This window comes from Pygocentrus nattereri, chromosome 12 (genome assembly GCF_015220715.1).
Source record: "Pygocentrus nattereri isolate fPygNat1 chromosome 12, fPygNat1.pri, whole genome shotgun sequence".
In the NCBI taxonomy this organism is placed as follows: Eukaryota; Metazoa; Chordata; class Actinopteri; order Characiformes; family Serrasalmidae; genus Pygocentrus; species Pygocentrus nattereri.
The window spans coordinates 3,003,896-3,017,303 of record NC_051222.1 but is presented as its reverse complement, the minus strand read 5'-3'; the positions used below and the strand labels follow the sequence as shown (position 1 = coordinate 3,017,303).

At 43.1% G+C, this 13,408-nt stretch overlaps 1 protein-coding gene across 8 annotated transcripts in view; it reads right to left on the bottom strand.

Moving 5' to 3' along the window:
* LOC108411889 overlaps window positions 1-13,408 on the bottom strand; it is a 65,262-nt gene that overhangs the window by 16,617 nt on the left and 35,237 nt on the right. For all 8 annotated transcript variants that reach the window (XM_037543662.1, XM_037543657.1, XM_037543661.1 and 5 more), the window contains 4 exons: window positions 13,193-13,363; window positions 12,853-13,026; window positions 6,106-6,279; window positions 1,476-1,655 (listed from right to left, as the gene is read on the bottom strand). In XM_037543662.1, the coding sequence (XP_037399559.1) occupies window positions 1,476-1,655; window positions 6,106-6,279; window positions 12,853-13,026; window positions 13,193-13,363 (699 nt within the window). The remainder of the gene's footprint in view (window positions 1-1,475; window positions 1,656-6,105; window positions 6,280-12,852; window positions 13,027-13,192; window positions 13,364-13,408) is intronic.

Here is a 13,408-nt window from a genome sequence, read left to right as displayed (position 1 = left end):
TCAGTTTCCTAATAATCAATATCGCTATCGGTTGACCCCCCCCAGCTAACAGATGCATGCAATCTCATAAAACAACACTGGCAATAGAGCAAGGTGTACAGGACAACTATAGGGATGTTACAACCCCAATTCCAATGAAGTTGGGACATTGTGTAAAATTGTGCCCGTTACAGAATAATGTCAGTTTTTAATGTAGTGCCGCCTGAGGGATGGAAGGTCACGGGCATTCAGTGTTGGTTTTCTGCCTTGCCGCTTACTTGCAGAGATTTCTCCAGATTCTCTGAATCTTTTGATGATATTATGGACGGTAGATGATGAAATCCCTAAATTCCTTGCAATTGCACATTGAGAAAGTTGTTCTTAAACTGTTTGCTCACGCAGTTGTTCACAAAGTGGTGAACCTCGCCCCGTCCTTGCTTGTGAATGACTGAGCCTTTCAGTGATGCTCCCTAAATACCCAATCATGACACCTGTTTCCAATTAACCTGTTCACCTGTGGAATGTTCGAAACAGGTGTTTTTTGAGCATTCCTCAACTTTCCCAGTCTTTTGTTGCCCCTGTCCCAACTTCTTTGGAACGTGTTGCAGGCATCAAATTCAAAATGAGTGAATATTTGCAAAAAACAATAATGTTTATCCGTTTGAACATTAAATATCTTGACTTTGTAGTGTATTTAATTGAATTTAGGTTGAAAAGGATTTGCAAATCATTGTATTCTGTTTTTATTTACGTTTTACACAACGTCCCAACTTCATTGGAATTGGGGTTGTACTTACAAGGTCAAATTTCTGTCGTAGTAGAGGTCCCCTGGTCAGTTATATGGGCCTTTATTTTCAACTTTTGTGCTGTTAAAGCACAACAGCAGCAACTTGTATTTATTGTAAATGTAATTTAGATTCTTCTCTTAGTGGAATTCAGAGGAGTCTGTCCTGTTTCCCCACTGACTTCCTGGACCACAATATAGCTTCCTATTCATGTTCCATTCCATAAGGGTGTTACAGAGTGAGGGCTTAGATCATCAGTTTCACTCCACCTCACTGGCTGCATCTCTCTCTCTCTCTCTCTCTCTCTCTCTCTCTCTCTCTCTCTCTCTCTCTCTCTCACACACACACACACACACACACACACACACACACACACACACACAGACCCCACTCAACCTCCTAACACACACTCCCAGTAGTCAGCCTGGCATTGACATTCAGAGATTCATGACTGATTGATCACTTTCTTTTTTTCAAAAACAGCAGCAGCACCACCACCAACAGTTTCATTCACCTTAGAACTGTAAGAATGGATACAAATGTCCATGTGTGTAATGGTACACAACATAAATGTACTATAAGTCACAATTATTTCAACAAAAATAATCTTACGTTTTATACTATAACTGCACAACAGATCCTAAATACATTGTCATTAAGTTAAGTAGCCTTGTTAAAAATACAGGAGCACATGAACACATTCTTTCATACCTGAGAGTTTTGAGTGCACATTGTGGATCGTCCCGTCTAGAAGAAAGCTGCTTCATTCCTGGTGAATCCTCTCCTGGGTGGTTGTAGATCAGATCCAGTTCATTCAGGTGTGAACGGTTTGAACTGAGAGCTGATGCCAGAGAACAACAGCCTACCTGTGTGATCATGCAACCAGATAATCTGCAGAGAGAGAAAGAGAGAGAGAGAGAGAGAGAGATTACTTTTACAAATTCAAAAAACAGCATTCTTGCAGTTATCTTGGTCCGAAATTTGGACCGCTTAACATGATCCCATACATCTAAGTTTGTCTGGATGTTCCATCAGAATACCTTCACAAGCTTCAGTTAGTTCAGAATGCCAACATTAAAACAATTTAAAAAATGTAATGTGCAGGTGTGCACTGTGCAGAAGAGATGTGCAATTAGTTTATGGTGGATGATGGAAATGGTTTAGATTAGTCATCCTGAACATTGAGGGCATAAATGCATTCAGTAGTCTGACTGCTATGGGGAAGAAGCTGTAGCACAGTCTGGTGGTAGATGAACTGATGTGCCAGTACCATGTTCCAGAAACTGACAAAGCGAAGAGTTTTTGAGAGGGCTGAGAGGAACCTTCTAAAATGTCAATAGCCTTGCAGATGCAGCATTTGTGTAAGGAGGTGTCAATGGAAAGTGGAGGCCTTCTCAGCTGTCCTTATACTCCACTGTAGGGCCCTGCAATCTTTTAGAAAGTGGTGAAGAAAGAATGAGGGAGATTTGTTCTTTTCATCCTCCACATGACGTAGAATGAATGCAAGGGTTGAGGTGGTGTTGAGGGTCCAGAGGAGGTCATTGGTGATTCATGCATCAACGAACTTGAAGCTGTTGACCCTCTCTATAGTTAAACCATGCAGCGTGCAGTTTCTCGGTTCTGCCTGAAGAGAGCAAACCTTTTTTGCCTCGTCAACAACAGTTTGATGCACAGTCATGTGTCAGCAGTGTGGTTAACAGGAAGACCACACAGTCCCGGGAGCTTGAGTTCTCAATGTGGTGGTGCTGGAGGTGGGGTTGCCAATCTGACACAGTCAGTCCAAGATCTAGTTGCTATGGGAGGTGATTGAGCCAAGTAAGATCTGTTTTTCTGCTGTGGGATGACTGATTTGAAGGCTGGAATGAAATCTCACACAATTGTCCTTTGTGTCTCAGTGGGTCCGTTAGAGATGAATGGCAGAAGAAATGTCACAAATGTCATGTAGATGGGTTAGGATGATCTGAAAATTGACATGTATTTAGTGTGAAAAAAAGAGGCATATGCTATTTCATTGCCCTACGATGGACTGTTGACCTGTCCAGGGTGTATCCTGCCTTCCACCTGATGACCACTGGCATAGGCTCCAGCACCCCCCCACAACCCTGAAAGAGAAGCGGTTTGGAAAATGTGTGTGTGTGTGTGTGTGTGTGTGTGTGTGTGTGTTTGTGTATTATTTCATGAGGACTGATGCAATTCATGATGATGGATGACTGGATCAATTTCTTTTGTCACAGCCAGGATGATTGTTCCCTTGAAGCACTCCAGGACAACTGCCTAGAGAAAGACATGTCTTCAAGCTGGTCAGCATGAAAATGTCCTGGGTTAGTCAGGTGTAGCTGAAAAGTATGTTAGGGTGGTGCAGGACATGTATGAGGATAGTGAGACAGTGGTGAGGTGTGCAGTTGGAGTGACAAATGGTTTCAAGGTGAAGGTAGGGTTACATCAGGGATCAGCTTTGAGCCCCTTCTTGTTTGCAATGGTGATGGAAAGGTTGACAGATGAGGTCAGGCAGGAGGCTCCATGGACCATGATGTTTGCAGATGACATTGTAATCTGTGGTGAGAGTAGAGAGCAGGTGGAAGAGAATCTGGAGAGGTGGAGGTTTGCACTGGAGAGGAGAGGAATGAAGGTCAGTAGAGACAAGACGGAATACATGTGTGTGAATGAGAGGGAGGCAGGTGGAAAGGTGAAGATGCAAGGAGTAGAGGTCGTAAAGGCGGATGACTTGATATCTTGGGTCAACCATCCAGAGCAATAGACAGTGTAGAAAAGAGGTGAAGAAGAGGGTGCAAGCAGGATGGAATGGGTGGAGATGGGTGTCAGGGTGTCAGGGCTGATGTGTGACAGAAGGATAGCAGCAAGAGTGAAAGGGAAGGTTTACATGACAGTTGTGCGTCCTGCTATGATGTATGGTTTGGAGACTGTGGCTCTGTCTAAAAGACAGGAGGCTGAGCTGGAGGTGGCGGAGATGAAGATGCTGAGATTTTCGTTGGGAGTGACAAGGATGGACAAGATTAGAAATGAGCAGATCAGAAGGACAGTGAAGGTGGAGCAGTTTGGAGATAAAGCCAGAAAAGCCAGGTTGAGATGGTTTGGACATGTGTTGAGGAGGAATAGTGGATATATTGGTCAAAGAATGTTGGAGATGGAGCTGCCGGGTAGAAGGAGAAGAGGTAGACCTCAGAGAAGATTTATGGATGTAGTGAAGGTGGACATGGAGATGCTTGGTGTAAAAGTAGAGGAGGCATTGGATAGGGCAAGATGGAGGTAGATGATCCGCTGTGGCGACCCATAAAGGGAGCAGCCGAAAGAAGAAGAAACTAGGAAAATCAATAGTCACAACCATCTGAGATTTCAAATGAAAATCTGTCCGCCTCTGTCGAAAAGCTAAAACTGTGCTGTGGTTGGATCTTTTAGCAAGTCGATGATGGACATCCCAGTCACCTGCTGAAAGCCTTAGGGGTGAGACACATTCTGTGTTGAGTTCGGTGTTGTCTTCTCGGATTCCCTTTTCTGTATTCTCCAGTCTCATTTAGCGTAATAGGAGAAAGCTACTTGCTGATATTTTGGCAATGGAAGATTATAAAATGTACACTGCTCAAAAAAATAAAGGGAACACTCAAATAACATCCTAGATCTGAATAAATGAAATATTCTCATTGAATACTTTGTTCTGTACAAAGTTGAATGTGCCGACAACGAAATCACACAAAAATCATCAATGGAAATCAAATTTATTAACCAATGGAGGCCTGGATTTGGAGAAAATTAAAAGTGGAAAAACACATTACAGGCTGATCCAACTTTGATGTAACGTCCTTAAAACAAGTCAAAATGAGGCTCAGTATTGTGTGTGGCCTCCACGTGCCTGTATGACCTCCCTACAACGCCTGGGCATGCTCCTGAAGAGGTGGCGGATGGTTTCCTGAGGGATCTCCTCCCAGACCTGGACTAAAGCATCCGCCAACTGGACAGTCTGTGGTGCAACGTGACGTTGGTGGATGGAGCGAGACATGATGTCCCAGATGTGCTCAGTCGGATTCAGGTCTGGGGAACGGGCGGGCCAGTCCATAGCTTCAATGCCTTCATCTTGCAGGAACTGCTGACACACTCCAGCCACATGAGTTCTATCATTGTCCTGCATTAGGAGGAACCCAGGGCCAACCGCACCAGCATATGGTCTCACAAGGGGTCTGAGGATCTCATCTCGGTACCTAATGGCAGTCAGGCTACCTCTGGCGAGCACATGGAGGGCTGTGCGGCCCTCCAAAGAAATGCCCCCCCACACCATCACTGACCCACTGCCAAACCGGTCATGCTGAAGGATGTTGCAGGCAGCAGATCGCTCTCCACGGCGTCTCCAGACTCTGTCACGTCTGTCACATGTGCTCAGTGTGAACCTGCTTTCATCTGTGAAGATCACAGGGCGCCAGTGGCGAATTTGCCAATCCTGGTGTTCTCTGGCAAATGCCAAGTGTCCTGCGCGGTGTTGGGCTGTGAGCACAACCCCCATCTGTGGACATCGGGCCCTCATACCATCCTCATGGAGTCGGTTTCTAACCGTTTGTGCAGACACGTGCACATTTGTGGCCTGCTGGAGGTCATTTTGCAGGGCTCTGGCAGTGCTCCTCCTGTTCCTCCTTGCACAAAGGTGGAGGTAGCGGTCCTGCTGCTGGGTTGTTGCCCTCCTACGGTCTTCTCCACATCTCCTGGTGTACTGGCCTGTCTCCTGGTAGCGCCTCCAGCCTCCGGACGCTACGCTGACAGACACGGCAAACCTTCTTGCCACAGCTCGCATTGATGTGCCGTCCTGGATGAGCTGCACTACCTGAGCCACTTGTGTGGGTTGTAGAGTCCGTCTCATGCTACCACGAGTGTGAAAGCACCACCAACATTCAAAAGTGACCAAAACATCAGCCAGAAAGCAGAAAGGTACTGAGAAGTGATCTGTGGTCCCCACCTGCAGAACCACTCCTTTATTGAGTGTGTCTTGCTAATCGCCAATGATTTCCACCTGTTGTCTATTCCATTTGCACAACAGCTGTGAAATTGATTGTCAATCAGTGTTGCTTCCTAAGTGGACAGTTTGATTTCACAGAAGTTTGATTTACTTGGAGTTATATTGTGTTGTTTAAGTGTTCCCTTTATTTTTTTGAGCAGTGTACTAAATGCAGGAATTTCAATAATTGTAACACTTTTTTTTTTTTATGCTGAGGATTTTTTCTTTTCTAAGGCTAAACATTTTTTTCTGTCATTATTTTCATCATGAGATTTGTATTTTTACCAATATTTTCCAATGTACAGCATTTATCATTCAGAAACTGATACACAGAAAACTGACCTGAGTATCTGAAGTTTACAGTGTGAGCTCTTCAGTCCAGCACAGAGCTGCTCCACTCCTGAGTCCTGCAGGTCATTATTACTGAGGTCCAGCTCTTTCAGGGAGGAGTTTTCTGATAATAAAGCTGATTTCAGATTTTCACAAGCTTCTTCTCCAAGTTTGCAGAGAGACAGTCTGCAAATAGAGAATGAAGGAAACAATTCTTATTACACAGAGAAAGGAGAAATTTACAAAGGAGCTAAAAACAAAAGGAGAGTTCAAAGGAGTTCAAACAACACAAATAACAACATATTCTCTAACATGTAAAACTATATTTGAATATTTAAATTATAATTATAAAAATTCATTTTGAGCATGAAAAAATGTATAATAATTATGAAATCATTTGAATTCCTTTGTTTTAACTGTAGACAGTTCAATTAATACATGTAAAAACTGAATTCATATTAATTCAATATTCTCCTTCCTGTAAAATGCATTGGGAGTAGTTATAATCTCTTAATAGTGTGAACTGAATTTGGTTACGCTAAAACCCAATTCTTACAAATAAAAACGATTTTAAATGTTAGAATTAGATTTTTTACATTTAGAATTTCATGTATACCAGGATAAAAATAATTTATTTGTTTAAAATACACACACACACACACACACACACACACACACACACACACACACACACACACTTTCTAATCTGCTTCTCCCTCAGGATCATGGGGGGTGATGGAGCCTATCCCAGCGGTCACTGGGCGGAAGGCAGGATTGTTTAAAATGAACGTGTGACATTAAGGTATAAAATATCATCTACTTTGTCTTTTGATCTGCCAGTTTTCTGTCCATCACTACGGTCTTCTGCGTATGAATAAACAGGAGGAGTTTAAAGTATACGCACTTTGTCACACAGGAAAAATTTATAAATCACTTTCTGTGTGTAAATATTTACATATGCATGGCTTACAGACAAAACTGTACATATTAATAGTACATGTAATAATGTAATATTAATCTCACTAGACACGAGACTAGCCCTGGTTTAAATACTCCACAAAGAATTCCAAGCAACCCGTAAAAGTTTAGAGTTCAGCCAGGAACAAATCCTGACTCTAACTAAAGAAAACAAAGCAGCACAGCTGACCGTCACAGAACTCACTGCCCAAATACCGGCCGTCATCACAGACAGCAAACTAATGAAAGAGGCAGTCTTGGACTTACAGACGGGCAGTATGAGAGACAACATCGTCTTCTCCGACGTTCCTGAACACACAGTGGAAAACCCTGAAGATCTACTAAACGATTTTACGGTCACTAAACTCAAAACATCACCAGAATCACCGCGTACAACGATTAGGATGGAGATAAACCAATGACGGCGACCCATCGGCACCAAGGCCGAACACTATAAACACAAAGAGCTCATCATGAGGAAAGGAAGAGAACTCCGAGGCACAGACTTCGGGATCAATGACCAGTTTCCACAGGAAATACTGGACAGACGGAGAAATATGTTCTAGATCAGAAAAGAATTCATAAAAACAAACGAGCAGCGACGTCTGGACAAACTTTACATCACCGGCCAACTGGACCGTCATAAAAACCTCTGTGGTTATAAAAGCACTTTATAGTGGGAGAATGTCTTTTCTCTCTCTCTACCTCTCTCTCCCCATCTCTCTCTCTCTCTCCCCATCTCTCTCTCTCTCTCCCCATCTCTCTCTCTCTCACTATCTCTCCCTCTCCATCTCTCTCTGTCTCTCCATCTCTCCATTTCTCTGTCTCTGTCTCTCTCTCCCTCTCTGTGCTCTTCTCTCTGTCTCTCTCTGTGTGCTCTTCTTTCTTTCTTTCTTTCTTTCTTTCTTTCTTTCTTTCTCTCTCTCTCTCTCTCTCTCTCTGTCTGTTTCTCTCTCTCTCTGTAACACACACTTATACAGTGGAACATCTCTCTACCTCTCGATATATCCAAGGTACACACTTACACAACATACACTGTGTGCACAATTATTAGGCAAGTGAGTATTTTGACCATATTATAAATTTTAGGCATATTTTTAACTCCAAGCTAGATAAACTTGAATGCTTAATGGATTTAAGCATAGCAGGTGATCTGTGTCTGTGTATTGAGGGAGGGTGTGACCTAAGGAGGTCAACACCTGTGGACGAAACCAGTCCTGCATGTTCGTTGATGCAAAACAAATGAGACGAGTAGATCAGACTGAAGTGACTCCCTTTTTTATAGTCGCATGACCGCTCCTCACTTACCCAAGATATCAGTAGATTCCATCAAGCCTCCAATGTGTGTGTTAGCCCAGCTCACCAATCTATACCATAAAAGTTTAAGGATGCGCTCGAGACGTGAGTGCGTCTGCAAGGTCAGCTTAAGGTATTCCCTGTGTTTATCAACTCCCCCCGTTTTCCAAACAATGGCTCTGCTTATCTGACCAGATGAACCACATGTGTGGTGTGCTAATCCCAGGGTCTACTACTATTAGCTTCGAGGTATTTCCTGTTATCTGACGTCCTTGTGTATTCCACCATTAGTCAGCACACAGCCTTATGTGCTGACTCTTAGCTCTTAGAATTGGACAATATGACCATTAAGCTTTCAATGCTAAACATAAGCTTTCTTTAATACATCTTAAAAGAGTAATATGAACAATAATAAGGCTAATAATTCCGCACACCCCATATCAAGGTGTGCATAATTATTAGGCAGCTTTTTTCTTTAGGCAAAATGGTCCAAAAAAGAGATTGAACTGACTCTGAAAAGTAAAAAATGACCAAAAGTCTCTCAGAGGGATGCAGCACTCTTGAAATTGCTAAGATATTGGGGCGTGATCACAGAACCATCAAACGTTTTGTTGGAAATGGTCAACAGGGTCGCAAGAAACGTGCTGAGAATAAAAGACGCAAAATAACTGCCAAGGATTTGAGAAGAATCAAGCGTGAAGCTTCCAGGAACCCATTATCTTCCAGTTCTGTCATATTCCAGAACTGCAGCCCAGCTGAAGTATCAAGAAGTACAAGATGTTCAGCGCTCAGAGACGTGGCCGAGGTAAGGAAGGCTGAAACCCGACCACCACTGAGCAAGACACAAAGACTGAAGTGTCTAGACTGGTCCAAGAAGAATCTGAAGACAGATTTTTCAAAGGTTTTATGGACTGATGAAATGAGAGTGACTCTTGACGGACCAGATGGACGGGCCCGTGGCTGGATCAGTAACGGGACAGAGCTCCACTTCGAGTCAGACGCCAGCAAGGTGGAGGTGGGCTACTGGTATGGGCTGGTATTATCAAAGATGAGCTGGTTGGACCTTTTCGGGTTGAAGATGGGCTCAAAATTAACTCCCAAGCCTACTGGCAGTTTTTAGAAGACACTTTCTTTAAGCAGTGGTCCAGGAAGAATCTGCATCTTTCAAAAAGACGATGATTTTTATGCAGGACGATGCTCCATCACATGCATCCAAGGACTCCTCTGCATGGCTCGCCAGTAAAGGCCTTAAAGATGAAAAACCTATGACATGGGCCCCTTCCTCACCTGATCTGAACCCAGCTGAGAACTTGTGGGCAATTCTTAAACGGGAGATTTACAGTGAAGGAAAACAGGACACCTCTCTGAACAGGGTCTGGGAGGCTGCGGCTGCTGCTGCACAAAAAGTTGATCGTCAACAGATCAAGAAACTGACCGACTCCATGAATGGAAGGCTTATCACTGTTATTGAAGAGAAGGGTGGCTATATTGGCCACTAATTTTTTTTTTTTAATGTCAAATGTTCATTGGAAAGTTTTGAGTTGTTTGTTTATAATTCTCACTTGAACAGATGAAAATAAAGTGAGATGGGAAAATGTGTTTTTCATTTAGCTGCGTAATTATTCTGCACAATAATAGTTGCCCAATCATTGTGCACATATAGATATTCTCCTAAGAAAGCCAAAACCTCACTTTATTTTTCTTAAACATTCATGTTTGAGGTTTATTAACATTTTGGATTAAATGAGAGCGCTGTAGTTGGTCATTAATAAAAATAAACCTCAAAAATAAGACTTGCCTAATAATTGTGCACACAGTGTATGGAGTGGAACTCTATATTAAGCTGTGATCGCCCTGTGTGTGTGTGTGTGATATATACAGTGGGTTGCAAAAGTATTCAGCCCCCTTGAACTTTTCAACCTTTTGCCACATTTCAGGCTTCAAACATAAAGATATGAAATTGTAATTTTTTGTGAAGAATCAACAACAAGTGGGACACAATTGTGAAGTGGAACGAAATTTATTGGATATTTTAAACTTTTTTTAGAAATAAAAAACTGAAAAGTGGGGCGTGCAATATTATTCAGCCCCTTTACTTTCAGTGCAGCAAACTCACTCCAGAAGTTCAGTGAGGATCTCTGAATGATCCAATGTTGACCTAAATGACTGATGATGATAAATAGAATCCACCTGTGTGTAATCAAGTCTCCGTATAAATGCACCTGCTCTGTGATAGTCTCAGAGTTCTGTTTAAAGCGCAGAGAGCATCATGAAGACCAAGGAACACACCAGGCAGGTCCGAGATACTGTTGTGGAGAGGTTTAAAGCCGGATTTGGATAGAAAAAGATTTCCCAAGCTTTAAACATCTCAAGGAGCACTGTGCAAGCGATCATATTGAAATGGAAGGAGCATCAGACCACTGCAAATCTACCAAGACCCGGCCGTCCCTCTAAACTTTCAGCTCAAACAAGGAGAAGACTGATCATAGATGCAGCCAAGAGGCCCATGATCACTCTGGATGAACTGCAGAGATCTACAGCTGAGGTGGGAGACTTTGTCCATAGGACAACGATCAGTGGTACACTGCACAAATCTGGGCTTTATGGAAGAGTGGCAAGAAAAAGCCATTTCTCAAAGATATCCATAAAAAGTCTCATTTAATGTTTGCCACAAGCCACCTGGGAGACACACCAAACATGTGGAAGAAGGTGCTCTGGTCAGATGAAACCACAATCGAACTTATGTTTGGCGTAAAAGCAATACAGCTCATCACCCTGAACACACCATCCCCACTGTCAAACATGGTGGTGGCAGCATCATGGTTTGGGCCTGCTTTTCTTCAGCAGGGACAGGGAAGATGGTTAATATTGATGGGAAGATGGATGGAGCCAAATACAGGACCATTCTGGAAGAAAACCTGTTGGAGTCTGCAAAAGACCTGAGACTGGGACGGAGATTTATCTTCCAACAAGACAATGATCCAAAACATAAAGCAACATCTACAATGGAATGGTTCACAAATAAACGTATCCAGGTGTTAGAATGGCCAAGTCAAAGTCCAGACCTGAATCCAATCGAGAATCTGTGGAAAGAGCTGAAAACTGCTGTTCACAAACGCTCTCCATCCAACTTCACTGAGCTCGAGCTGTTTTGCAAGGAAGAATGGGCAAAAATTTCAGTCTCTCGATGTGCAAGACTGACAGAGACGTACCCCAAGCCACTTGCAGCTGTAATCACAGCAAAAGGTGGCGCTACAAAGTATTAAAGCAAGGGGGCTGAATAATATTGCACGCCCCACTTTTCAGTTTTTTATTTCTAAAAAAAGTTTAAAATATCCAACAAATTTCGTTCCACTTCACGATTGTGTCCCACTTGTTGTTGACTCTTCACAAAAAATGTCAATTTCATATCTTTATGTTTGAAGCCTGAAATGTGGCAAAAGGTTGAAAAGTTCAAGGGGGCTGAATACTTTTGCAACCCACTGTATATGCATATGCATGTTTACACGTGCGTATATAAGTCTGTGGTGCGTGGTGCGTATGTTTGTGTGCAGGCATATGCTAAGTTGTAACCTCTCTCTGTCTCTCTCTCTCTCTCTCTCTCTCTCTCTGTCTCTCTCTCTCTCTCTCTCTCTCTCTCTCTCTCTCTCTCTCTCTGTCTCTCTCTGTCTCTATCCCCCCCCTCTCTCTCTCTCTCTGTCTCTCTCTCTCTCTCTCTCTCTCTCTCTCTCTCTCTCTCTCTCTCTCTCTCTCTCTCTCTCTCTGTCTCTATCCCCCCCCCCCCCCTCTCTCTCTCTCTCTCTGTCTCTCTCTCTCTCTCTCTCTCTCTCTCTCTCTCTGTCTCTATCCCCCCCCCCCCCCCTCTCTCTCTCTCTGTCTCTCTCTCTCTCTCTCTCTGTCTCTCTCACTCATATGGCACAGCCCGACTTTCCTCCCACCAAAAACAACAACTTTACACGAATGGAAAGACAAAGGTGTTCCACACTTACATCACATCCTACAGAGTAAAACCTCTAACCATTTCAGATCTAACCCAGGTACACGGCACTGAGAGTGACCAGTTTCTGGAACATCATCAGTTTAGATCCACACTAAACTCAGAAATTAACAACTAAAAAGATTTACCTAGATTCACCTTATATATAAATATAAAAAGCCCCGCTGAGAATCTTGGGGGTGGGATGCAGTCCGTGTGGAGGAGTGGTCTCAGACTCCCTGCTCTGTGTTCTCCACTCTCATTAAGCACGAGAACTGAAGGCTAATTCCTGATATTTCAGCAGTGGAAGATTGAACAATGTACTAAACGCAGGAATTCCAGTAATTGTGACACGTGGTCTGGTTAAAAGCTATTTTTGTTCAGGGTTGTTTACTAAGGCTCAGCGTTCGCTTCTCTCGTTACTTTCAGTGTGAAATTGAGCTTATTATTAAATGTTTTCCTGACCGTTCTGAACAGTCTTTTCCAGTGTGTAGCGTTTATCATTCAGAAGCTGATTCATAAAAACTGACCTGAGTATCTGAAGTTTACAGTGTGAGCTCTTCAGTCCAACACAGAGCTGCTCCACTCCTGAGTCCTGCAGGTCATTATTACTGAGGTCCAGCTCTTTCAGGGAGGAGTTTTCTGATAGTAGAGCTGATTTCAGATTTTCACAAGCAGCTTCTCCAAGACTGCAGCCAGACAGTCTGCAAACAGAGAATGAATGAAACACACACTTATCATATAGAGAAAGAAGATTTTTTCAAAGCAGTTTAAACAACATGAATTTAACTTGTATGCAGCTCACTGGATGGTCAGAGTAGGAGATGTAGTAGAATCTTAAAATGACAAAAAAGAAATGAGAAAATGAACCTCAATATCTGGAGTTTACAGTTTGAGCTGGTCAGTCCAACAGAGAGCAGCTCCACTGAGTCCTGCAGGTTATTATTACTGAGGTCCAGCTCTTGCAGGGAGGAGTCTGCAGACGTCAGAGCCGAGCAGACGGTTTCACAGTGGCTCATTTTAAGATTACAGCCTGTTAGACTGCAAAGGAAGAGGAAACATCCCACAGTCAGAACACAGAGAGTG